This window comes from Haemorhous mexicanus, assembly GCF_027477595.1.
Source record: "Haemorhous mexicanus isolate bHaeMex1 chromosome 3 unlocalized genomic scaffold, bHaeMex1.pri SUPER_3_unloc_2, whole genome shotgun sequence".
Classification (NCBI taxonomy): Eukaryota; Metazoa; Chordata; class Aves; order Passeriformes; family Fringillidae; genus Haemorhous; species Haemorhous mexicanus.
Genome location: NW_026775976.1, coordinates 1 through 26,833, shown reverse-complemented (window position 1 = coordinate 26,833; position 26,833 = coordinate 1). Strand labels below are relative to the sequence as shown.

The window sequence follows — 26,833 nt, the reverse complement described above, 5'->3', positions numbered from 1 at the left end:
TATTGTGGGATTTTTGTTATGGGGTTTTTAATTATTATGGGGTTTTTCTTTATTATGGGATTTTAATTATGGGATTTTGTTATGGGATTTTTATTCATTATGGGATTTTTATTATGGGATTTTTGTTTGTTATGGGATTTCTGTTATGGGGTTTTTATTTATGATGGGATTTTTGTTATGGGGTTTTTAATTATTGTGGCTTTTTATTTATTATGGGATTTTTATTCATTATGGGGCTTTTATTATGGGATTTTTGTTTGTTATGGGAATTTTGTTATGGGGATTTTAATTTTTATGGGTTTTTATTTATTGTGGGATTTTTATTTATTGTGGGGTTTTTATTGTGGGATTTTTGTTATGGGGTTTTTAATTATTATGGGGTTTTTATTTATGATGGGATTTTTTTGATGGGGTTTTTAATTATTATGGGGTTTTTATTTATTGTGGGATTTTTATGATGGGATTTCTGTTATGGGATTTTTGTTCATTATGGGATTTTTGTTATGGGATTTTTATTCATTATGGGATTTTTGTTATGGGATTTTTAATTATTGTGGGATTTTTGTTAGGGGGATTTTAATTATTATGGGGTTTTTATTTATTATGGGATTTTTATTCACTGTGGGGTTTTTAATTATTATGGGAGTTTTATTCATTATGGGGTTTTTATTATGGGATTTTTGTTATGGAATTTTCGTTTATGATGGGATTTTTGTTACGGGGTTTTTAATTATTATGGGAGTTTTATTCATTATGGGGTTTTTATTATGGGATTTTTGTGATGGGATTTTTATTTACTGTGGTATTTTTGTCATGGGGTTTTTAATTATTGTGGGGTTTTTAATAATTATGGGGTTTTTATTTATTATGGGGTTTTCGTTATGGGATTTTTGTTATGGGGTTTTTACTTTCTGTGGGATTTTTGTGATGGGGTTTTTATTTATTATGGGATTTTTGTTATGGGGTTTTTTGTTTATTATGGGTTTTTATTTATTATGGGATTTTTATTATGGGATTTTTAATTATTATGGGTTTTTATTTATTATGGGATTTTTATTCATTATGGGATTTTTGTTATGGGATTTTTATTTACTGTGGGATTTTTGTGATGGGGTTTTTATTTATTATGGGATTTTTGTTATGGGGTTTTTTGTTTATTATGGGTTTTTATTTATTATGGGATTTTTATTATGGGATTTTTAATTATTATGGGTTTTTATTTATTATGGGATTTTTATTCATTATGGGATTTTTGTTATGGGATTTTTATTTACTGTGGTATTTTTGTTATGGGGTTTTTAATTATTATGGGGTTTTTATTTATTATGGGGTTTTTTTAATGGGATTTTTGTTATGGGGATTTTAATTATTATGGGTTTTTATTTATTATGGGATTTTTATTTATTGTGGAGTTTTTATTATGGGATTTTTGTTTGTTATGGGATTTCTGTTATGGGGTTTTTAATTATTATGGGATTTTTGTTATGGGGTTTTTAATTATTATGGGGTTTTTATTTATTATGGGTTTTTTTTAATGTGATTTTTGTTATGGGATGTTTATTATGGGATTTTTATTATGGGGTTTTTATGATGGGATTTTGGTTTATTGTGGCATTTCTGTTATGGGATCTTTATTCATTATGGGATTTTTATTTATGATGGGATTTTTGTTATGGGGTTTTTGTGTACTATGGGATTTTTGTTATGGGATTTTTATTTAATTATGGGGTTTTTGTTATGGGATTTTTGTTTATTATGGATTTTTGTTATGGGGTTTTTATTTATTATGGGATTTTTGTTATGGGATTTTTGTTATGGGATTTTCGTTTATTAAGGGATTTTTGTTACGGGATTTTTGTTATTGGATTTTTGATTATGATGGGATTTTTGTTTATTATGGGATTTTTGTTATGGGATTTTTGTTTATTGTGGGATTTTTGTTATGGGGATTTTAATTATTATGGGTTTTTATTTATTATGGGATTTTTATTCATTTTGGGGTTTTTATTATGGGATTTTTGTTTGTTATGGGATTTTCGTTATGGGGTTTTTATTTATGATGGGATTTTTGTTATGGGGATTTTAATTATTATGGGGTTTTTATTATGGGGTTTTTGTTATGGGGATTTTAATTATTATGGGGTTTTATTTATTATGGGATTTTTATTCATTATGGGGTTTTTATTATGGGATTTTTATTCATTATGGGATTTTTGTGATGGGGCTTTTATTTATTGTGGGATTTCGTTACGGGGTTTTTATTCCTGACGGGGTTTTAGGATTGGATTTTTATTTCTGATGGGATTTTAGGACTGGGTTTTATTTACAATGGGGTTTTAGGATTGGGTTTTATTTACAATGGGGTTTTAGGATTGGGATTTTATTTCTGACGGGGTTTTAGGATTGGGTTTTATTCCTGATGGGGTTTCAGGATTGGGTTTTTATTTCTGACGGGGTTTTAGGATTGGGTTTTATTCCTGACAGGGTTTCAGGATTGGGTTTTATTTCTGATGGGATTTTAGGATGGGGTTTTATTTCTGATGGGATTTTAGGATTGGGTTTTATTTCTGATGGGGTTTTAGGATTGGGTTTTTATTCCTGGCGGGGTTTTGGGATTGGGTTTTTATTCCTGACAGGGTTTCAGGATTGGGTTTTATTTACAATGGGGTTTTAGGATTGGGTTTTATTTACGATGGGATTTTAGGATTGGGTTTTTATTTCTGATGGGGTTTTAGGATTGAGGTTTTTATTCCTGACAGGGTTTCAGGATTGGGATTTTATTTCTGACAGGGTTTTAGGATTGGGTTTTATTCCTGACGGGGTTTCAGGATTGGGTTTTTGGGATTTCCCGGCGGGGTTTTTGCCATGGGATGGCTCTGGGCTGCGGGGTTTGGGCCTCGCTCACCGGAGCCGCTCGGGGTAGAACAGAGCCACGTTCCAGGCCATGGCCCCGCCCCAGTCGTGGCCAACCAGGATCACCTGAGGGATTCCCTGCGGGAAAGGGACAAATCCCAAACCCCAAAAATCCCCCAAAATCCCCAAATCCCAAACCCCAAAAATCCCCCAAAATCCCCAAAACCCCAAACACAAAACACAAATCCCAACCCCCAAATCCCAAATCCCAAAAAAGCGAAATCCCAAATCTCAAATCCCAAATCCCTAATCCCAAATTCCGAACCCCAAATCCCAAATCCCAAACCCCAAATCCCAATCCCAAATCCCAACCCCCAAATTTCAAATCCCAAATCCTAAATTCCAAACTCCAAATCCCAATCCCAAATCCCAAACTCAGATCCCAAAAAAGCGAAATCCCAAACCCCAAAGCCCAAATTCCAATCCCAAATCCCAAACCCCAAATCCCAAATCCCAATCCCAGATCCCAATCCCAAATCCCAAACCCCAAACTTCAAATCCCAAATTCCAAACCCCAAATCCCAATCCCAAATCCCAAGCCCCAAACCCCAAATCCCAAACCCCAAACCCCCAAAATCCCCAAAACCCCAAAATCCCTAATCCCTGATCCCAATCCCAAATCCCAACTCCAGACCTCAATCCCCAAATCCCAAAAATCCCAAACCCCAAAAATCCCAAACGGCAAATCCCAAATCCCAACTCCAGACCTCAAATCCCAAACACCAAAAACCCCAAATCCCAAAACTCCCAAACCCCAAAAATCCCAAACCCCGAAAATCCCAAATAGCAACTCCAGATCCCAAACCCCAAAAATCCCAAAAAGCCCCAAAAATCCCCCAAACCCCAAATCCCAAATCCTCACCAGTTTATCCAGGAAAGTGATGAAATCCTGGGAAAAGGACGGGATCGGGATCAGATCCCATCGGGATCAGCGGGATCAGATCCGATCCCGTTGGGATTGGGATCATCGGGAAGGGATTGGGATCAGATCCCGTCGGGATTGGGGTCACATCGGGATCAGTGGGATCGGGATCAGTGGGATTGGGATTGGGATCAGATCCCCTTGGGATCGGGATCAGTGGGATTGGAATTAGATTGGGGTCAGTGGGATCAGGATCAGATCCCGTTGGGATCGGGATCATTTGTATCAGGATCTGTGGGATCGGGATCAGGTCCTGTCGGGATCATTGGGATCAGTGGGATCGGCATCAGATCTCATTGGGATTGGGATCAGTGGGATCGGGATCATTGGGATCATTGGGATTAGATTGGGATCATTGGGATCGGCATCAGATCCCATTGGGATTGGGATCAGATTGGGATCATTGGGATTGGGGGTCACTGGGACTGGGATCGGATTTGGATCGGGATCAATGGGATTGGGATCATTTGTATCAGGATCAGCGGGATCGGGATCAGATCGGGATCATTGGGATGGGATTGGGATCAGATCCCATCGGGTTTGGGGTCACATTGGGATCACTGGGATCAGTGGGATCAGGATCAGATCGGGATCGGGATTGGGATCACTGGGATTGGGATCAGATGGATGGGGATCAGCGAGCTCGAGATCAGATCCCATTGGGACTGGGATCACTGGGATTGGGATCAGATCGGGAGTGGGATCAGTGGGATGGGGATCAGATCGGGATCATTGGGATCAGCGGGATCGGGGTTGGGATGAGTTGGATTGGGATCAGCAGGACTGGGATCAAATCCAGTTGGGACCGGGATCATTTGTATCAGGATCAGCGGGATCTGGATGAGATCAGGATCGGGATCCATGGGATCGGGATCATCAGGACCGGATCCCTCCCAGCGCCGGGATTCCGGAAGGGCTCACCTTGCAGATCTGCTCCTGGGAATATTCCCAGATATCTGCAGGGGAGGAAGAAATTCCAGGAGTTCCTTTCCCCAGGAATTTTGGTTTCCCAGGATATTTTTTTCCAGGATTTTTTTCCCATTTTTTCCCCCACCATTTTTATTCCCAAGATTTTCCCACGAACATTTTTTCCCACCATTTTTTTCTCCCAGAATTTTTCTTCCACCTTTTCCCCTCTTTTTTATTTTTTTTTAAAGTTTTTTCCTTCCACAATTTTTTTTCCCTTTTTCCCACAATTTTTTTCCCATTATTTTTCCCCACGGATTTTTATTTTCCCAATTTTTTTTCCCCATTTTTTTCCCCCCAGGATTTTTTTTATCCCACGATTTTTTTCCCGGGATTTTTCCCCACGGCTCCACCCCCAGACCCTGCCCAGGAGGAGCAGAAAATCTCCCGGATGATCCGGAGAGGATTCCTAAAAATTCCAACCCCATCCCGGAATTCCGACCCCATCCCAGAATTCCCAGTCCATCCTGAAATTCCCGTTCCATCCCGGAATTCCTGGAATCCCGACCCCATCCCAGAATTCCCAATCTCATCCCAGAATTCCCAGTTTGTCCCGGAATCCCAATCCCATCCCAGAATTCCCGGAATTCCCAATCCTATCCTGGAATTCCCAAAATTCCGACCCCATCCCAGAATTCCCGTCCCATCCCAGAATTCCGGACCCCATCCTGGAATTCCCATCCCAAAATTCCCATCCCAAAATTTCCAGTTGACCCTAGAATTCCAAACCCATCACAGAATTCCCAAAATTCTGACCCCACCCTGGAAATCCCGACCCCCATCCCAGAATTCCGATCCCATCCCAGAATTCCTCACCCCCTCCTGGAATTCCCGGAATTCCTGAGCCCCTCCCAGAATTCCCGACAGGTCCCAGAATTCCAATCCCATCCCGGAATTCCCGGAATTCCCATCCCAGAATTCCCGGAATTCCCATCCCAGAATGCTGATTTTATCTCAGAATTCCTGGAATTCCAACCCCATCCCAGACTCCCGACCCCCTCAGAGAATTCCCGGAATTCCGATCCCACCCTGGAATTCCTGACCCCATCCCAGAGTTCCCATCCCATCCCGGAATTCCTGACCCCTTCCTGGAATTCCCAACAGATCCCAGAATTCCCAATCCCATCCTGGAATTCCCAAAATTCCCAACCCCCTCCCGGAATTCCTGGACTTCTGACCCCACCCCAGAATTCCAATCCAATCCCGGAATTCCCAGTTGATCCCAGAATCCCAATCCCATCCCAGAATTCCGACCCCATCCCAGAATTCCCAGTCCATCCTGAAATTCCTCTTCCATCCTGGAATTCCTGGAATCCCGACCCCATCCCAGAATTCCCAAGGTCATCCCAGAATTCCCAGTTCGTCCCAGAATCCCAATCCCATCCCGGAATTCCCGGAATTCCCAATCCTATCCTGGAATTCCCAAAATTCTGACCCCATCCCAGAATTCCCGTCCCATCAGGGAATTCCCATCATTAATTCCCATCATTATTAATTACCCCCATTATTAATTAATTCCCAGTTCCGGTGCTCACCGCGGGGGGCGCTGCTCTCCCCGTACCCCTTCATCTCCCATTATTAATTAACTCCCATCATTATTAATTAGCTCCCATTACTAATTAATTGCTCACCGCTGGGCGCGCTGCTCTCCCCGTACCCCTTCATCTCCCATTATTAATTAACTCCCATCATTATTAATTAGCTCCCATTACTAATTAATTGCTCACCGCTGGGGGTGCTGCTCTCCCCGTACCCCTTCATCTCCCATTATTAATTAACTCCCATCATTATTAATTAGCTCCCATTACTAATTAATTGCTCACCGCTGGGGGGCGCTGCTCTCCCCGTACCCCTTCTTCTCCCATTATTAATTAACTCCCATCATTATTAATTAGCTCCCATTACTAATTAATTGCTCACCGCTGGGGGCGCTGCTCTCCCCGTACCCCTTCATCTCCCATTATTAATTAACTCCCATCATTATTAATTAGCTCCCATTACTAATTAATTGCTCACCGCTGGGGGCGCTGCTCTCCCCGTACCCCTTCATCTCCCATTATTAATTAACTCCCATCATTATTAATTAGCTCCCATTACTAATTAATTGCTCACCGCTGGGGGCGCTGCTCTCCCCGTACCCCTTCATCTCCCATTATTAATTAACTCCCATCATTATTAATTAGCTCCCATTACTAATTAATTGCTCACCGCTGGGGGCGCTGCTCTCCCCGTACCCCTTCTTCTCCCATTATTAATTAACTCCCATCATTATTAATTAACCCCCATTACTAATTAATTCCCAGTTGCAGTTCCGGTGCTCACCGCTGGGGGCGCTGCTCTCGCCGTACCCCTTCATCTCCCATTATCAATTAACTTCCATCATTATTAATTAACTCCCATTACTAATTAATTGCTCACCGCTGGGGCCGCTGCTCTCCCCGTACCCCTTCATCTCCCATTATTAATTACCTCCCATCATTATTAATTAGCTCCCATTACTAATTAATTGCTCACCGCTGGGGGCGCTGCTCTCGCCGTACCCCTTCATCTCCCATTATTAATTAACTCCCATCATTATTAATTAGCTCCCATTACTAATTAATTGCTCACCGCTGGGGGCGCTGCTCTCCCCGTACCCCTTCATCTCCCTTATTAATTAACTCCCATCATTATTAATTAGCTCCCATTACTAATTAATTGCTCACCGCTGGGGGCGCTGCTCTCCCCGTACCCCTTCATCTCCCATTATTAATTAACTCCCATCATTATTAATTAGCTCCCATTACTAATTAATTGCTCACCGCTGGGGGCGCTGCTCTCCCCGCACCCCTTCATCTCCCATTATTAATTAACTCCCATCATTATTAATTAGCTCCCATTACTAATTAATTGCTCACCGCTGGGGGCACTGCTCTCCCCGTACCCCTTCATCTCCCATTATTAATTAATCCCCATCATTATTAATTAGCTCCCATTACTAATTAATTGCTCACCGCTGGGGGCGCTGCTCTCCCCGTACCCCTTCATCTCCCATTATTAATTAACTCCCATCATTATTAATTAGCTCCCATTACTAATTAATTGCTCACCGCTGGGGGGCGCTGCTCTCCCCGTACCCCTTCTTCTCCCATTATTAATTAACTCCCATCATTATTAATTAGCTCCCATTACTAATTAATTGCTCACCGCTGGGGGCACTGCTCTCCCCGTACCCCTTCATCTCCCATTATTAATTAACTCCCATCATTATTAATTAGCTCCCATTACTAATTAATTGCTCACCGCTGGGGGCGCTGCTCTCGCCGTACCCCTTCATCTCCCATTATTAATTAACCCCCATCATTATTAATTAGCTCCCATTACTAATTAATAGCTCACCGCTGGGGGCGCTGCTCTCCCCGTACCCCTTCATCTCCCATTATTAATTAACCCCCATCATTATTAATTAGCTCCCATTACTAATTAATTGCTCACCGCTGGGGGCGCTGCTCTCCCCGTACCCCTTCATCTCCCATTATTAATTAACTCCCATCATTATTAATTAGCTCCCATTACTAATTAATTGCTCACCGCTGGGGGCGCTGCTCTCCCCGTACCCCTTCATCTCCCATTATTAATTAACTCCCATCATTATTAATTAGCTCCCATTACTAATTAATTGCTCACCGCTGGGGGCGCTGCTCTCCCCGTACCCCTTCATCTCCCATTATTAATTAACTCCCATCATTATTAATTAGCTCCCATTACTAATTAATTGCTCACCGCTGGGCGCGCTGCTCTCCCCGTACCCCTTCATCTCCCATTATTAATTACCTCCCATCATTATTAATTAGCTCCCATTACTAATTAATTGCTCACCGCTGGGGGCGCTGCTCTCGCCATACCCCGTCATCTCCCATTGTTAATTAACTCCCATCATTATTAATTAGCTCCCATTACTAATTAATTGATCACCGCTGGGGGCGCTGCTCTCCCCGCACCCCTTCATCTCCCATTATTAATTAACTCCCATCATTATTAATTAGCTCCCATTACTAATTAATTGCTCACCGCTGGGGGCGCTGCTCTCCCCGTACCCCTTCATCTCCAGGGCGATCACGCGGAACCCGGCCCGGGCCAGCTCCAGCATCTGCCGCCACAAAAATCCCCAAAAAAATTCCCAAAAAATTCCCAAAAAATGAACTCCCCCCGGAATTCCGGGGATGCGCCTCGGGGGAATGTTCTGGAATGTTCTGGGGGGTTCTGGGGCGGACCTGGAAGCGCCAGGCGAGCCAGGACTCGGGGAATCCGTGGCACAGGCAGAGGGCGGGGCCCCGGCCCAGCTCGGCGAAGTGCAGCCGCACGCCCGGCTGCGGAAAAAACCGGGAATGCCGCATGGAGCCGGGAACAACAGCCCTTCCAGAATGTTCCCAGATCCCGGGAGATCCCCGCCTGGATTCTCACCCATTCCCAGATCCCAGCCTGGATTCCCAGGTTCTGGAAGATCCCAGCCTGGATTCCCGTCTATTCCCAGAAGATCCCGCAAAGTGCACCCACACGCCCGCCTGGGAGAGGGGGGGAACTGGGAATGCCGGGAACGTTCCCAGATCCCGGGAGATCCCAGCCTGGAATCCCAGCCATTCCCAGATTCCGGCCATTCCCAGATCCCAGCCTGAATTCCCAGATCCCAGCCCGGATTCTCAGATCCCAGCCCGCATTCCCAGATCCCAGCCTGGATTCCCAGATCCCAGCTATTCCCAGATCCCAGCCATTCCTGGATCCCAGAAGATCCCAGCCCGGATTCCCAGATCCCAGGCCAGATTCCCAGACCCTGGCCTGGACTCCCAGATCCTGGCCTGGATTCCCAGATCCCGGCCATTCCCAGATCCCAGCCACTCCCAGATCCTGGAAGATCCCAGCCTTGGAATGCCAGGCACTCCCAGAAGATCCCGGCCTGGATTCCCAGACCCCAGCCTGGAATCCCCAGCCAGTCCCAGATCCCGTCCCAGAATTCCACCCATTCCCAGACCCTGGAATATCCAAGGCTTGAATCACAGCCATGCCCAGATCCCCGCTGGAATCCCAGATCCCAGAAGATCCCAGCCTGGAATCCCAGCCATTCCCAGAAGATCCCACCCACTCCCTGATCCCAGCCTGGAATCCTAGCCATTCCCAGACCCCAGAAGACCCCAGCCCAGATTCCCAGGAGATCCCAGCCTGGAATTCCCAGCCAGTCAGTCGCAGAAGATCCCACCTATTCCCAGATCCCAGAAGATCCCAGAGGAACCTAGTCTGGATTCCCAGAAGATCCCAGCCTGGATTCCCAGACCCCAGCCATTCCCAAATCCCAGGAGATCCCAGGAGATCCCAGCACAGATTCCCAGACCCCAGCCTGGATTCCCAGAAGATCCCACCCATTCCCAGATCTCAGCCTGGAATCCCAACCGTTCCCGGAAGATCCCAGAAGATCCCAGCCTGGAATTCCACTCATTCCCAGACCATCTCAGCTGATCCCAGCCCAGATTCCCGGATCCCAGCCTGGATTCCCAGAGGATCCCAGAAGATCCCAGGTGTTCCCAGAAGATCCCGGGAGATCCCAGCCTGGGATCCCACTCATTCCCAGAAGATCACAGCCATTCCCAAATCCCCAGTCCCAGAAGATCCCAGCTGATCCCAGCCTGGATTCCCAGCCGATCCCGGGCTGGAATCCCAGCCATTCCCAGAAGATCCCAGCCCAGATTTCCACATCCCAGCCTGGAATTCCCAGAAGATCCCAGGAGATCCCAGCCACTCCCAGAGGATCCCAGCCATTCCCAGATCCCAGAAGATCCCACCCTGAATTCCCAGCCATTCCCACAAGATCCCAGCCTGGAATCCCAGCCATTCCCAGACCCCAGGAGATCCCAGCCCTGACTCCCAGGAGATCCCAGCCTGGAATTCCCAGCCAGTCCTAGAAGATCCCACCCATTCCCAGATCCCAGAAGATTCCAGAAGAGCCTAGCCTGGATTCCCAGAAGATCCCAGCCTGGATTCCCAGCCATTCCCAGAGGATCCCAACCATTCCCAGATCCCAACAATTCCCAGATCCAGGAAGATCCCAGCCTGGAATTCCACCCATTCCCAGATTCCCAGCCGATCCCAGCCTGGATTCCCAGACCCCCGCCATTCCCAGATCCCAGGAGACCCCAGCCCCGATTCCCAGAAGATCCTAGAAGATCCCAGACTGGGATGCCAGCCTGGAATTCCCAGCAGATCCCAGCGGATCCCAGCGGATCCCAGGCGATCCGGGCCGGGCTTCCCGTCGGTCCCGGCGCCGTGTCCGTACCCGGATGTTGACGTATCCGTGCGCCACCTCCTCGGGAGCGATCGGCTCCGGCAGCGCCTCCGCCCCGACCTGCAGCTGCACCCGGGGATTCTGGGAATTCTGGGAACTCTGGGAATTCTGGGGACTCTGGGAACTCTGGGGGTTCTGGGAATTCTGGGAGTTCTGGGGATTCTGGGAATTCTGGGGATTCTGGGGATTCTGGGAATTCTGGGGATTCTGGGGATTCTGGGAATTCTGGGGATTCTGGGAATTCTGGGGATTCTGGGGACTCTGGGGATTCTGGGAATTCTGGGAATTCTGGGAATTCTGGGGATTCTGGGGATTCTGGGGATTCTGGGAATTCTGGGAACTCTGGGAATTCTGGGGACTCTGGGAACTCTGGGAATGGTTCTGGGGATTCTGGGAATTCTGGGGATTCTGGGAATTCTGGGAATTCTGGGGTCAGGGAACTGGGACTTTTGGGGATTTGGGATCTGGGGTTTGGCATTTGGGATCAGGGATTTGGGGCTCCTCCCAGCCCAGCAGCTGCAGCCGGAGCAGGGAGTGGGAATTCTGGGAATGGGTCTGGGAATTCTGGGAATTCTGGGGATTCTGGGAGTTCTGGGGTTCGGGATCTGGGACTTTAAGGATTTGGGATCTGGGGTTTGGGATTTGGGATCAGGGATTAGGGATTTGGGGCTCCTCCCGATCCAGCAGCTGCAGCTGGGGCAGCGAGTGGGAATTCTGGGAATTCTGGGGATTCTGAGAATTCTGGGGTTTGGGATCTGGGGTTTGGGATTTGGGATCTGGGATTTGGGGCTCCACGCGTCCCAGCAGCTGCACCCGCAGCAGCGAGTGGGAATTCTGGGAATGGGTCTGGGAATTCTGGGAATTCTGGGGATTCTGGGAATTCTAGGGTTTGGGATTTTGGGGATCTGGGACTTCTGGGATTTGGGATCAGGGATCGGGGATCACGGATTTGGGGCTTCGCCCAGCCCAGCAGCTGCAGCCGGGGAGCAGGGATTGGGGGCTGGGAACTCTGGGAATTCTGGGAACTCTGGGAATTCTGGGGATTCTGGGGATTCTGGGGTTTGGGACTTTTGGGGATTTGGGGTTTGGGATTTTGGGATTTAGGATTGGAGATCAGAGATTTGGGATTTGGGGCTCCTCCCGGCCTAGGAACTGCACCAGGAGCAGGGACTGAGGGCTGGGAACTCTGGGAATTCTGGGAATTCTGGGAATTGGGATTTTGCGGATTGGGGTTTAGGATCTGGGATTTGGGATTTGGGATCTGGGACTTTGGGGTTTGGGGCTCAGGATCAGGGATTTGGGATCAGGAATTTGGGGTTCGGGATCACAGATTCGAGAATTGGGATCAGGGATTTGGGGATTGGGGATTTAAGGTCAGGGATCAGGGATTTGGGATTTGGGATCAGGGATTTGGGGATTGGGGATTTAAGGTCAGGGATCAGGGATTTGGGATTTGGGGTCAGGGATTTGGGGCTCATCCCAGCCCAGCAGCTGTGGGACTACCAGCACAGGATTCAGGATTTGGGACTTTTGGGGTTTGGGATCAGGGATTTTGGGATTTGGGGTTTGGAGTTTGGGACTGGGGATTTGGGATCAGGGATTTGGGATTTAGGATCAAGGACTTTGGGATCTGGGGTTTGGATTTTGGGACTGGGGATTTGGGATCAGGGATTTGGGATTTAGGATCAAGGACTTTGGGATCTGGGGTTTGAGATTTGGGATTCAGGGTTTAGGATCTGGGAATTGGGGTTTGGGATTTGAGGTTTGGGATCTGGAGATTTTTGGGGGGTTTGGGATTTGGGATCCAGGATTTGGGATTTAAGATTTGGGGTTTGGGATCAGGGATTTCGGGGTTGGGATCAGGGATTCAGGATTTGGGGTTTGGGACTTTCGGGGTTCGGGATCAGGAATTCAGGACTCCTCCCGGCCCGGCAGCTGCGGGACCCCCATCACGGAATCATCTCCATCCATGGAATCCCACAGAATGTCCCACCCCGATCCCGCCGGATCCCGGGATCAGGAATTCCGGGGGTTTCCCCTTACCTGGATCCCGGTGATCTCCTGCAGATCCCGGAGGGCGGACTCCGCGTCCCGCACCAGGACGGTGGCCATGCCCAGCTCCCGCGCCCGCACCACGTTCTCCTCCAGCTCACCCAGGAAAATCACCTGCGGAAAAAAAACGGGAATTCCGGGATGTGGTGGCATCTCCCGAGGCTTCACATCCCCGGGAACATCCAAGGATTTGGGGGATGGACAATTCCTAAATCTCTGGATTTTTGGGATTGTGGTGGCATCTCCCGGGGCTTCAAATCCCCAGGAAAACCCAAAGATTTTGGGGATGGAAAATCCCTCATTCCCTGGATTTTCAGGATGTGGTGGCATCTCCTGGGGCTTCACATCCCCGGGAACATCCAAGGATCTGGGAGATGGAAAATCCCAGTTTCTCTGGAATTGTGGTGGCATCTCCCAAGGCTTCACATCCCCGGGAACATCCAAGGATTTGGGGGATGGACAATTCCTAATTTTCTGGGTTTTCTGGGATTGTGGTGGCATCTCCCAAGGCTTCAAATCCCCGGGAACATCCAAGGATCTGGGAGATGGAAAATCCCAGTTTCTCTGGAATTGTGGTGGCATCTCCCAAGGCTTCACATCCCCGGGAGCATCCAAGGATTTGGCGGATGGACAATTCCTAAATCTCTGGATTTTTGGGATTGTGGTGGCATCTCCTGGGGCTTCACATTCCCTGGAACATCCAAGGATTCAACCAAGGATTTGTGGGATGGGAAAATTCCAAATTTTCTGGGTTTTTTGGGATTGTGGTGGCATCTCCCAAGGCTTCCCAACTCCGGGACCATCCAAGATCTGGGTGACCTCCAGCCCGCCATTCCCAGATTTTTTTCCGGGATGTTGTCACCTCCTGCGGCCGCGCCCGCAGCGCCTCCAGGGCGCGGGAGAAGGCGGCGGGGTCGGGCGTGGCGGCGCCGATCCGGCAGGATTCCAGCGCCAGCCGGAAGTGGCTCCGGAGCTGCTCCTGGAGCGCGGCGGTCAGCGACCTCCAGGGGGTGTCGTCCACCCAGGTGTTGGTCAGGACGCAGGTCTGGAATCCTGGGAGGAGGAAAAATAAAATGGTGGGAATTCTCCACCCCGGACCCACCACGCTGGACCAAACATTCCCAGCGTTCCGTTCCCACCATTCCCAACATTCCCAACCCAACATTCCCAACGTTCCGTTCCCACCATTCCCAACATTCCCAACCCACCATTCCCAACATTCAGAAGTCACCGTTGCCACCATTCCATCGCCACCATCCCAACATTCCCAAAATTCCATTCCCGCCGTTCCCAACATTCCCGACCCAACATTCCCAACCCACCATTCCCAACCCAACATTCCCAACGTTCCGTTCCCACCATTCCCACCATTCCCAACCCAACATTCCCAATGTTCCATTCCCACCATTCCCACCATTCCCAACGTTCCATTCCCACCGTTCCCACCATTCCCAACCCAACATTCCCAATGTTCCATTCCCACCATTCCCAACATTCCCAACATTCAGAAGTCACCGTTGCCACCATTCCATTGCCACCATCCCAACATTCCCAAAATTCCATTCCCGCCATTCCCAACATCCGAACCCACCATTCCCAACCCAACATTCCCAATGTTCCATTCCCACCATTCCCAACGTTCCATTCCCACCATTCCCAACCCAACATTCCCAATGTTCCATTCCCACAATTCCCACCATTCCCAACCCACCATTCCCAACGTTCCGTTCCCACCATTCCCACCATTCCCAACGTTCCGTTCCCACCATTCCCAACATTCCCAACATTCAGAAGTCACCGTTGCCACCATTCCATTGCCACCATCCCAACATTCCCAAAATTCCATTCCCGCCGTTCCCAACATTCCCAACCCAACATTCCCAACCCAACATTCCCAACGTTCCATTCCCACCATTCCCACCACTCCCAACCGAACAATCCCAATGTTCCATTCCCAACGTTCCCAACATTCCCAACCCAACATTCCCAACGTTCCATTCCCACCATTCCCAACATTCCCAACCCAACATTCCCAAAATTCCATTCCCACCATTCCCAACATTCAGGAGCCACCGTGGCCACCATTCCATCGCCACCATCCCAACATTCCCAACGTTCCATTCCTGCCATTCCCAGCATTCCCAACCCAACATTCCCAACCCAACATTCCCAATGTTCCATTCCCACCATTCTCAACATTCCCAACCCAACATTCCCAACGTTCCAACATTCCCACCGCTCCCACCATTCCCAACCCACCATTCCCAACGTTCCATTCCCACCATTCCCAACATTCCCAACCCACCATTCCCAACGTTCCGTTCCCACCATTCCCACCATTCCCAACCCAACATTCCCAATGTTCCATTCCCACCATTCCCACCATTCCCAACCCAACATTCCCAACGTTCCATTCCCACCATTCCCACCATTCCCAACCCACCATTCCCAACCCAACATTCCCACCATTCCCACCATTCCCAACCCAACATTCCCAATGTTCCGTTCCCACCATTCCCAACATTCCCAACCCAACATTCCCAACGTTCCATTCCCAACGTTCCATTCCCAACGTTCCATTCCCACAATTCCCAACATTCCCAACCCACCATTCCCAACGTTCCGTTCCCACCATTCCCACCATTCCCAACCCAACATTCCCAACGTTCCATTCCCACCATTCCCAACATTCCCAACCGAACAATCCCAACGTTCCGTTCCCACCATTCCCACCATTCCCAACCCACCATTCCCAACCCAACATTCCCAACGTTCCATTCCCACCATTCCCACCATTCCCAACCCAACATTCCCAACGTTCCATTCCCACCATTCCCAACCCACCATTCCCAATGTTCCATTCCCACCATTCCCACCATTCCCGACCCAACATTCCCAACGTTCCGTTCCCACCATTCCCACTATTCCCAACCCAACATTCCCAATGTTCCGTTCCCACCATTCCCACCATTCCCAACCCAACATTCCCAATGTTCCGTTCCCACCATTCCTAACATTCAGGAGCCACCATTGCCACCATCCCAACATTCCCAACATTCCCACCACTCCATTCCCAGCATTCCCACCACCGCCAACCCACCATTCCCAGCATTCCCAACCCAACATTCCCAACATTCAGGACCCACCATCCCAACATTCCGTTCCCACCATTCCATTCCCACCATTCCCATTCCCAACATTCCCATCATTCCCACCATTCCATTCCCAACCCCTAAACATTCCCAGCATTCCCAACGTTCCAGTCCCAACATTCCCACCATTCCCAAGCCACCATTCCCAACGTTCCTTCAACTCCATTCTCACCGTTCCCACCATTCCAGACCAATCATTCCCAACGTTCCAGATCCACCATTCCCAACATTCCCACATTCCCAACCATCCCAATATTCCATTCCCACCACCCCTTTCCTACCATTCCCATCCCAACGTTCCCACCATTCCCAAAATTCCCATCCCAACATTATGTTCCCAACATTCCCACCATTCCCAAGCCACCATTCCCAAGATTCCCTCACCTCCATGCCCACCATCCCAACATTCCCAACATTCAGGACCCACCGTTGCCACCATGCCAACATTCCCGACATTCCCACCACTCCATTCCCAGCATTCCCACCATTCCCAACCCAACATTCCCAACATTCCATTCCCACCATTCCCACCATTCCCAACCCCCAAACATTCCCAGCATTCCCAATGTTCCATTCCCACCATCTCCAACATTCCCAACATTCCAGACTCACCGTTCCCATCATTCCCGCCGTTCCCACCATTCCAGACCAATCATTCCCAAGGTTCCAGATCCACCATTCCCACCATTCCCAACCCAACATTCCCAACATTCCAGACCCACCATCCCACCATCCCCATCACTCCCAGGATTCCCAGAATTCTCCCCTCATTCCCACCGTGTCCCAGGAGCTCAGTGGCCGCCCGCAGCAGCCGCCATTCCCAACATTCCAGAACCACCACTCCCAACATTCCCAAGGTTCCATTCCCACCATTCTGGAACCACCATCCCACTATTCCCACCATCCCCAGAATTCCATTCCCACCAGCTCATTCCCAGTATTCCAGACTCCCCATCCCAGCATTCCCACCATTCCCACCATCCCATTCCCAACATTCCCAAGGTTCCATTCCCACCATTCCCATGATCCGATTCCCATCATTCCCAAGGTTCCATTCCCATCATTCCCAGAGTTCCATTCCCACCATTCCCAAGGTTCCAAACCCACCAATCCCAACCCACCATTCCCAACATTCCCAACATTCAGGACCCACCATCTCAACGTTCCCAAGACTCCATTCCCACCATTCCCAAGGTTCCATTCTCACCATTCCCACCATCCCATTCCCACCATTCCCAAGATTCCATCCCCACCATTCCCAAGGTTCAAACCCATCATTCCCAACACTCCCAAGGTTCCATTCTCACCATTCCCAAGGTTCCATTCCCACCATTCCCAAGGTTCCATTCCCACCATTCCCAAGGTTCAAACCGATCATTCCCAACACTCCCAAGGTTTCATTCCCATCATTCCCAAGGTTCCAAACCAAACATTCCCAACATTCCATTCCCACCATCCCAACATTCCCAAGGTTCCATCCCCACCATTCCCAAAGGTTCCAAACCCATCATTCCCAACACTCCCAGCATTCCATTCCCACCATTCCATTCCCACCATTCCAACCATTCCCAAGGTTCCATTCCAACATTCCCATCATCCCATTCCCACCATTCCCAAGATTCCAAACCCACCATTCCCAAGATTCCAAACCCACCATTCCCAAGGTTCCATTCCCAAGATTCCAAACCCACCATTCCCAAGGTTCCATTCCCAAGATTCCAAACCCACCATTCCCAAGGTTCCATTCCCAAGATTCCAAACCCACCATTCCCAACGTTCTATTCCCAAGATTCCAAACCCACCATTCCCAAGGTTCCATTCCCACCATTCCCAAGATTTCAAACCCAACATTCCCAACATTCAAGACCCACTATCCCAACATTCCCAAGATTCCATTCCCACCATTCCATTCCCACCATCCCAACATTCCCAAGGTTCCATCCCAACCATTCCCAAGATTCCAAACCCAACATTTCCAACATTCCATTCCCACCATCCCAACATTCCCAAGGTTCCATCCCCACCATTCCCAGCATTCCAAACCCACCATTCCCAACACTCCCAAGGTTCCATTCCCACCATTCCCAAGATTCCCAGAACCCCCAGAACTCCCGGAATTCCCGGCATTCCCGGGCTGTCCCCACCGTGTCCCCGGAGCTCGGTGGCCGCCCGCAGCAGCCGCCATTCCCAACATTCCCAAGGTTCCATTCCAACCATTCCCACCATTCCCAACCCAACATTCCCAACATTCAAGACCCACCATCCCAACATTCCCAAGATTCCATTCCCACCATTCCCAAAGGTTCCAAACCCACCATTCCCACCATTCCCAAGGTTCCATTCCCACCATTCCCAACATTCCAAACCCAACATTCCCAACATTCAAGACCCACCAACCCAACATTCCCAACTTTCCATTCCCACCGTTCCCAAGGTTCCATTCCCATGATCCCGTTCCCATCATTCCCAAGATTCCCAACCCACCATTCCCAAAGGTTCCAAACCCAACATTCCCAACATTCCATTCCCACCATTCCAACGTTCCCAAGATTCCATTCCCACCATTCCCAAAGGTTCCCAACCCACCATTCCCAACACTCCCAAGGTTCCATTCCAACCATTCCCAAGATTCCCAACCCAACATTCCCACCATTCCATTCCCACCATCCCACCATTCCCAAGGTTCCATCCCCACCATTCCCAGAATTCCCAGAACCCCCAGAACCCCCGGCATTCCCGGCATTCCCGGGCTGTCCCCACCGTGTCCCCGGAGCTCGGTGGCCGCCCGCAGCAGCCGGGGCTCCAGGCGGCCGCGCTCCCGCAGCTCCCGGAAGGGCCGGGACACCGAGAATCCCTCGGGAACGGCCACGCCCAGCGAGCGGCACCGGGCGCGGCAGCCGTCCTCCAGCTCCTCCAGCAGCTGGGGAAACGGGAAATCTGGGAATTCCCAACATTCCGGGAAATTCAGGGGGAAAAAAAAAAACCAAAATCCGGGAAATTCTCGGGGGGAAAAGCTCAGAAATCTGGGAAATTCCCGGTTGGAAAAGTCCCCAAATTTGGGAAATTCAAGGTTGGAAAAGCCCCAAAATTCTGGGAAATTCCTGCCTGGAAAAGCCCCCAAATTTGGGAAATTCCCAGAATGTAAAGCTCAGAAATCTGGGAAAATTCCCGGTTGGAAAAGCTCCAAAATCTGGGAAATTCCAGATTGGAAAAGCCCCAAAATCCGGGGAAAATTTGGGATGGAAGAGCTCCAAAAATCCGGGGAAATTCTCAGTTGGAAAAGCTCCAAAATCTGGGAAAGTTTCTGGTTGGAAAAGTCCCCAAATTTAGGAAATTCAAGGTTGGAAAAGCCCCAAAATTCCAGGAAATTCCCAGTTGGAAAAGCTCCAAAATTTGGGAAATTCCCAGAATGTAAAGCTCCAAAATCTTGGAAAATTCGAGGTTGGAAAAGCCCCAAAATCTGGGAAAAATTCCAGCTGGAAAATCTCCAAAATCTGGGAAATTCCTGCCTGGAAAGGCCCAAAATTTGGGGAAAAAATCCCAGCTGGAAAAGCTTCAAAATCTGGGAAATTCCAAGTTGGAAAAGCACCAAAATCCGGGGAAAATTCGGGATGGAAAAGCCCCAAAATCTGGGAAAGTTTCTGGTTGGAAAAGTCCCCAAATTTGGGAAATTCAAGGTTGGAAAAGCCCCAAAATTCCAGGAGATTCCCAGTTGGAAAAGTCCCAAAATCTGGGAAATTCCCAGAATGTAAAGCTCAGAAATCTGGGAAAATTTCCGGTTGGAAAAGCCCCAAAATTCTGGGGAAAATTCCTGCCTGGAAAAGGCCCAAAATTTGGGAAAAAATCCCAGCTGGAAAACCTCCAAAATCTGGGAAAAATTCCAGATTGGAAAAGCCCCAAAATCCGGGGAAAATTCGGGATGGAAAAGCCCCAAAATCCGGGGAAATTCTCAGTTGGAAAAGCTCAGAAATCTGGGAAATTCCCGGTTGGAAAAGTCCCCAAATTTGGGAAATTCAAGGTTGGAAAAGCCCCAAAATTCCAGGAAATTCCCAGTTGGAAAAGCCCCAAAATTTGGGAAATTCCCAGAATGTAAAGCTCAGAAATCTGGGAAAATTCCCGGTGGGAAAAGCTCCAAAATCTGGGAAATTCCAGATTGGAAAAGCCCCAAAATCCGGAGAAAATTCGGGATGGAAGAGCTCCAAAACTCCGGGGAAATTCTCAGGTGGAAAAGCCCCAAAATCTGGGAAAGTTTCTGGTTGGAAAAGTCCCCAAATTTGGGAAATTCAAGGTTGAAAAGGTCCCAAAATTCCAGGAAATTCCCAGTTGGAAAAGCCCCAAAATGTCAGGAAATTCCCAGGTGGAAAAGCTCCAAAATCTGGGAAATTCTTGGGGGGAAAAGCTCAGAAATCTGGGAAATTCCCGGCTGGAAAAGTCCCCAAATTTGGGAAATTCAAGGTTGGAAAAGCCCCAAATTCTGGGAAATTCCTGCCTGGAAAAGCCCCAAAATTTGGGAAAAAAATCCCAGCTGGAAAAGCTCCAAAATCTGGGGAAAATTCATGATTGGAAAAGCCCTAAAATCTGGGGAAAATTCGGGATGGAAAAGCTCCAAAATCCGGGAAATTCTCAGGTGGAAGAGCTCCAACATCTGGGAAAGTTTCTGGTTGGAAAAGTCCCCAAATTTGGGAAATTCAAGATTGGAAAAGCCCCAAAATTTCAGGAAATTCCCAGCTGGAAAAGTCCCGAAATCCCAGTTGGAAAAGCTCAGAAATCTGGGAAAATTTCCGATTGGAAAAGCCCCAAAATTCTGGGAAATCCCAGCTGGAAAACCCCAAAATTTGGGAAAAATTCCAGTTGGAAAAGCCCCAAAATTCCAGAGAAATCACAGTTGAAAAAGCCCCAAAATCTGGGGAAATCCCGGGAAGAAATTCCCAAAATTCTGTGGAAAATCCCAGCTGGAAAAACCCCCAAATTCCACAGAAATCCCAGCTGGAAAAGCCCCAAAATTCCAGGAAATTCCCAGTTGGAAAAGTCTCAAAATCTGGGAAAAAATTCTGGATGGAAAAGCCCCAAAATTCTGGGAAATTCCTGGTTGGAAAATCCCAAAATTCTGAAGAAATTCCATAGGAAAAAAACCCAAATCCTGGAAATTCTCCGTTGGAAAAACCCCAAAACCCAGGAAAAAATTTGGTAGAAAAGTCCCAAAATTTGGGAAATTCCAGGTTGGAAAAGCCCCAAAATTGGGGAAAATTCAGGGGGTGGATCCCGAATCCTGGGGTGGATCCCAAACCCTGGGCTGGGTTCCAGATCCCAGGGTGGATCCCAAATCCCAGGGTGGATCCCAAATCCCAAATCTCTGGGCTTGTTCCCAAATCTCTGAGGTTGATCCCAATCCCAGGGTGGATCCCGAATCTCCTGGATCTGTCCCAAATCCTGGGCTGGATCCCAAACCCCGAACCCCGGGGTGGATCCCGAATCCCCACGGTCAACCCCAAAGCCTGGGCTGGATTCCAGATCTCAGGGTGGATCCCAAATCCCTGAACTTTGGGGTTCATCCCAAATCCCAGGGTGGATCCCAATCCCAGGGTGGATCCCAAGTCCCGGAGTGGATCCCAAGTCCCCGAGTGGATCCCAAATCCCGGGGATTTTGGGGTGGATCCCAACTCTCCAGGGTGGATCCAGAATCCTGGGGTGGGCCCCGACCCCAGGGTCAACCTCAACCCCCGGGGTGGATCCCAAATCATGGAGTGGATCCCAAATCCCAAATCCCAGGGCGGATCCCAACCCTGGGGTGGATCCCAAACCCCAGGGTGGATCCCGATCCCACAGTGGATCCCAAACCCCAGGGTGGATCCCAACCCCGGGGTGGATCCCCGACCCCGGGGTGGATCCCGATCCCGCAGTGGATCCCAAGCCCCGAGGTGGATCCCGACCCCCACCTGGCTGAGGCCGATGTGGCCCCGCAGCGCTCGGGCTCTGGGGCTCTGGGATCCGCCGGAATCCAGAACGGCCTCCAGGAACCCGCTGGGAGGGAAACCCCAAATCAGATCCCAAAACCCCAAATCAGATCCCCAAAACCCCAAATCAGATCCCCAAAAACCCAAATCAGATCCCCAAAACCCCAAATCAGATCCCAAAATCCCCAAATCAGATCCCAAAACCCCCGAATCAGATCCCCAAAACCCCAAATCAGATCCCCAAAACCCCAAATCAGACCCCATAAACAAACCCAAATCAGATCCCCAAAACCCCAAATCAGATCCCCAAAACCCCAAATCAGATCCCCAAAAACCCAAATCAGATCCCCAAAACCCTGAATCAGATCCCCAAAACCCCAAATCAGACCCCATTAAAACCCCAAATCAGATCCCACAAAAACCCCAAAGCTCAGAACCCAAATCCCAAACCCCAAATCCCATAAAAAACTCCAAATCCCCAAGTTCAGATCCCATAAAAATCCCAAATGCCAAATCACAGATCCCAAATCTTCAAATCTCAGATCCCATAAAAACCCCAAAACTGAGATCCCATAAAACCCCAAATCCCACAAAAACCCCAATCCCCAAATCCCAGATCCCATAAAAACCCCAAATCCCACAAAAACCCCAATCCCCAAATCCCAGATCCCATAAAAACCCCAAATCCCAAATCCCAGATCCTCAAAAAACCCCAAAGCTCAGATCCCCAAAACGTCCAAACCCCAAATCCCAGATCCCAAACCCCAAATCCCAGATCCCAAACCCCAAATCCCAGATCCCAAACCCCAAATCCCAGATCCCAAACCCCAAATCCCACATCCCAAACCCCAAATCCCACATCCCAAACCTCAAATCCCAAAAATCATAGAGCCCATAAAATCCTAAACTATCAGATCCCACAAAAACCCCAAAGCTCAGATCCCAAATCCAAAACCCCAAATCCCATAAAAACCCCAAATCCCAGATCTCAGATCCCCAGAAACCCCAAATCCCAGATCCCATAAAACCCAGAAATCTCTCATCCCAAATCCCGAATCCCATAAAAACCCCAAATCTCAGATCCCAAACCCCAAATCCCAGATCCTAAAAAGCCCCAAAGTTCTGATCCCAAAAATACTAATCCCAAACCATAGAACCTATAAAATCCCAAACTATCAGATCCCATAAAAACCCCAAATCCCAGACCCCATAAAACCCCAAAGCTCAGATCCCAAATCCAAAATCCTGAATCCCATAAAAAACCCCAAACCCAAGGCTCAGATCCCCAAAACCACCAAATCCCAGATCCCATAAAAACCCCAAATCCCAAACCTCAAATCCCAGATCCCATAAAAACCCCACATCCCAGATCCCAGATCCCAGATCTCGGATCCCCAAAAACCCCAAATCCCAGATCCCATAAAAACCCCACATCCCAAGCCCCAAATCCCAGATCCCATAAAAATCCCAGATCCCATGAAAACCCCAAATCCCAGCTCTCAGATCCCCAAAAACCCCAAATCCCAGATCCCATAAAACCAGAAATCTCACGTCCCAAACCCCCTAAAAACCCCAAATCGCAAATCCCAAACCCCAAATCCCAGATCCCCAAAACCCCAAAGCTCAGGATCCAAACCCCAAATCCCAGATCCCCAAAACCCCAAAGCTCAGGATCCAAACCCCAAATCCCAGATCCCCAAAAACCCCGAATCCCAAAGCTCAGATCCCATAAAAACCCCAAATCCCAGATCCCAAAAAACCCCAAATCCCAAAGCTCAGATCCCATAAAAACCCCAAACCCCAAATCCCTGATCCCATAAAAACCAGAAATCTCTCATCCCAAATCCCAAACCCCGAATCCCATAAAAACCCCAAATCGCAGATCCCAGACCCCATAAAACCCCCAAAGCTCAGATCCCAAATCCAAAATCCTGAATCCCATAAAAAACACCAAATCCCAAAGCTCAGATCCCCAAAAACCCCAAATCCCAGATCCCATTAAAACCCCAAATCCCAGATCCCAGATCCCCAAAAACCCCAAATCCCCGATCCCATAAAAACCCCACATCCCAAGCCCCAAATCCCAGATCCCATAAAAACCCCACATCCCATGAAAACCCCAAATCCCAGCTCTCAGATTCCCCAAAAACCCCAAATCCCAGATCCCATTAAAATCCTAAGTCCCATAAAAAAACAGATCCCAGATCCTAGAAAACCCCAAATCCCAGATCCCATAAAACCAGAAATCTCACATCCCAAATCCCGTAAAAACCCCAAAGCGCAAATCCCAAACCCCAAATCCCAGATCCCCAAAACCCCAAAGCTCAGGATCCAAACCCCAAATCCCAGATCCCCAAAAACCCCGAATCCCAAAGCTCAGTTCCCATAAAAATCCCAAATCCCAGATCCCAAAAAACCCCGAATCCCAAAGCTCAGATCCCATAAAAACCCCAAACCCCAAATCCCAGATCCCATAAAAACCAGAAATCTCTCATCCCAAATCCCAAACCCCGAATCCCATAAAACCCCCAAAGCTCAGATCCCAAACCCCAAATCCCAGATCCCAAAAACCCCCAAATCTCAAACCCCAAATCCCAGATCCCATAAAACCCAGAAATGTCACATCCCAAATCTGAAATCCTGAATCCCATAAAAACCCCAAATCGCAGATCCCAAACCCCAAATCCCAGATCCCATAAACCCCCAAATCCCCGAACCCCAAAACTCAGATCCCAAATCCCAAACCCTGAATCCCATAAAAACCCCAAATCCCAAAGCTCAGATCCCATAAAAGTCCCAAATCCCAGACACCATAAAAAATCCCAAACCCAAAAATCCCAGATCCCAAATCCTAATCCTGATCCCAAATCCCAAAAATCCCAGATCGCAAAAACCCCAAATCCCAAAAACCCCAAATCCCAAATTCTAATCTTCAATCCCAAATCAGAAACCTCAAATCCCAAATCCCAAAAATCCCAAACTCCAAATCCCAAAAACTCAAAATCCCAGAAACCCCAAACCCCAAATCCTAAATCCCAAACCCCCAAAACCCCAAATCCTGAAATCCCAAATACCCCAAACCTCAAATCCCAAAAACTCCAAATCCCAGGCCACAAACCCCAATCACAATTCCCAAATCTCAAATCCCAAATCCCCGATCCTAAACCCCAAACCCCAAATCCCAAAAAACCCCAAATCCCAAAAAACCCCAAACCCCAAAAAACTCCAGATCCCGAACTGGAACTCCAACCCCCCCCAATCCCAAATCCCAAAAACCCCAAACACCAAATCCTAAATCCAGAAATCCCCAAATCCCAAAAACCCCCATCCCCCAAATCCTAAAATCCCCAAATCCCAAATCCCAAAAATCCCAAATCCCAAATCCCAAAAGACCCCAAATCCCAAATCCCAAACCCCAAAAAACTCCAGACCCCAAACCCCAAACCCCCCAAACCCCAAATCCCAAAAAATCCCAAATCCCAAAACCCCAAACCCCAAATCCTAAAATCCCCAAATCCCAAAATCCCAAAAATCCCAAATCCCAAACCCCAAAAAACTCCAGACCCCAAACCCCAAACCCCCCAAACCCCAAATCCCAAAAAAATCCCAAATCCCAAAAACCCCAAACTTCCTAAACTCCAAACCCGCGCGGGCGGCGCCGCCAACCACAAAATTCTCGCGTTGATTCCGTGGCACTCGCCCGGCGCTGCCTCGCATTACGACGCGGGCGGGCACCTTCGGCCGTGCAAGGCGCGGCTTTACCAAACCGAGCCCAACCCGGACCAAACCGAGCCTAAACCGAGCCGGGCCTACCTGGGCAAGGCCCAGTCGCGCTCGCAGGCGCTCAGGAAGTGCTGCAGGCCCGGCTTGAGCAGAACCCCGCCAAGGTCGAAGAGCACGGCCCGCGCCATGGCCGCCGCCGGAGCCGGGACTCGAACCCGCGGCCTCGAACTTTGGCCCAGTTTAGGCCACGCCCCCTGATCGAAGAGACGCCCGCTCAGTGTAGAGAAGGTGCTGAGCGAAGCCACGCCCACACAGCGAAGCCACGCCCCTCACATAGAACAAAGTGGTGGCAAAAGCCACGCCCTCACAGCGAAACCACGCCCCTCATTCAGTGAAGCCACGCCCCCAATGCGCTTAGAACTCATCGAAGCCACGCCTCTTTAAGGAAGCCACGCCCCTCACATAACAGCATGGCTCAATGAAGCCACGCCCCCTCAACGAAGCCACGCCTCTCGGGGGCCTTGGCCCCGCCCATTTCCAGGTTGCCCAAATTGGATTTTTGGGAATTTTGGGGGGAAATTTTTGGAGGGAATTTTTCAGAATTTTGGGAATTTTTCTGGGAATTTTTCTGAGAATTTTTGGGATTTTTTAAAAAATTTTGGGGGAATTTTTTGAATTTTATTGTGATTTTTTTTTTAAATTTGGGGGGAATTTTTGGGAAATTAATCGGGATTTTGGGGGGATTTTTCTGGGAATTCTTTGGGATTTTTAGGGGACATTTGGTGGGAAATGTTGGGATTTTTTTTGAAATTTATTTGGGATTTTTTTGAGGATATTT

The 26,833-nt window shown here is 48.7% G+C and overlaps 1 protein-coding gene across 2 annotated transcripts in view; it reads right to left on the bottom strand.

Moving 5' to 3' along the window:
- EPHX2 (epoxide hydrolase 2) overlaps nucleotides 1–26,259 on the bottom strand; it is a 41,755-nt gene extending 15,496 nt beyond the window's left edge. The window contains exons 1-11 of one of the 2 annotated variants that reach the window (XM_059837276.1): nucleotides 26,086–26,259; nucleotides 22,255–22,339; nucleotides 19,079–19,238; nucleotides 14,029–14,219; nucleotides 13,158–13,280; nucleotides 11,106–11,180; nucleotides 9,055–9,150; nucleotides 8,852–8,930; nucleotides 4,757–4,791; nucleotides 3,776–3,802; nucleotides 2,906–2,991 (exon numbers count right to left, since the gene is read on the bottom strand). In XM_059837276.1, the coding sequence (XP_059693259.1) occupies nucleotides 2,906–2,991; nucleotides 3,776–3,802; nucleotides 4,757–4,791; nucleotides 8,852–8,930; nucleotides 9,055–9,150; nucleotides 11,106–11,180; nucleotides 13,158–13,280; nucleotides 14,029–14,219; nucleotides 19,079–19,238; nucleotides 22,255–22,339; nucleotides 26,086–26,183 (1,055 nt within the window). In that variant the 5' untranslated portion in view covers nucleotides 26,184–26,259. Of the gene's footprint in view, nucleotides 1–2,905; nucleotides 2,992–3,775; nucleotides 3,803–4,756; nucleotides 4,792–8,851; nucleotides 8,931–9,054; nucleotides 9,151–11,105; nucleotides 11,181–13,157; nucleotides 13,281–14,028; nucleotides 14,220–18,462; nucleotides 18,542–19,078; nucleotides 19,239–22,254; nucleotides 22,340–26,085 lie in introns of those variants that run through there. The other variant, XM_059837277.1, reaches the window with a different exon arrangement.
- Between the last annotated feature and the right edge of the window lie 574 nt (nucleotides 26,260–26,833).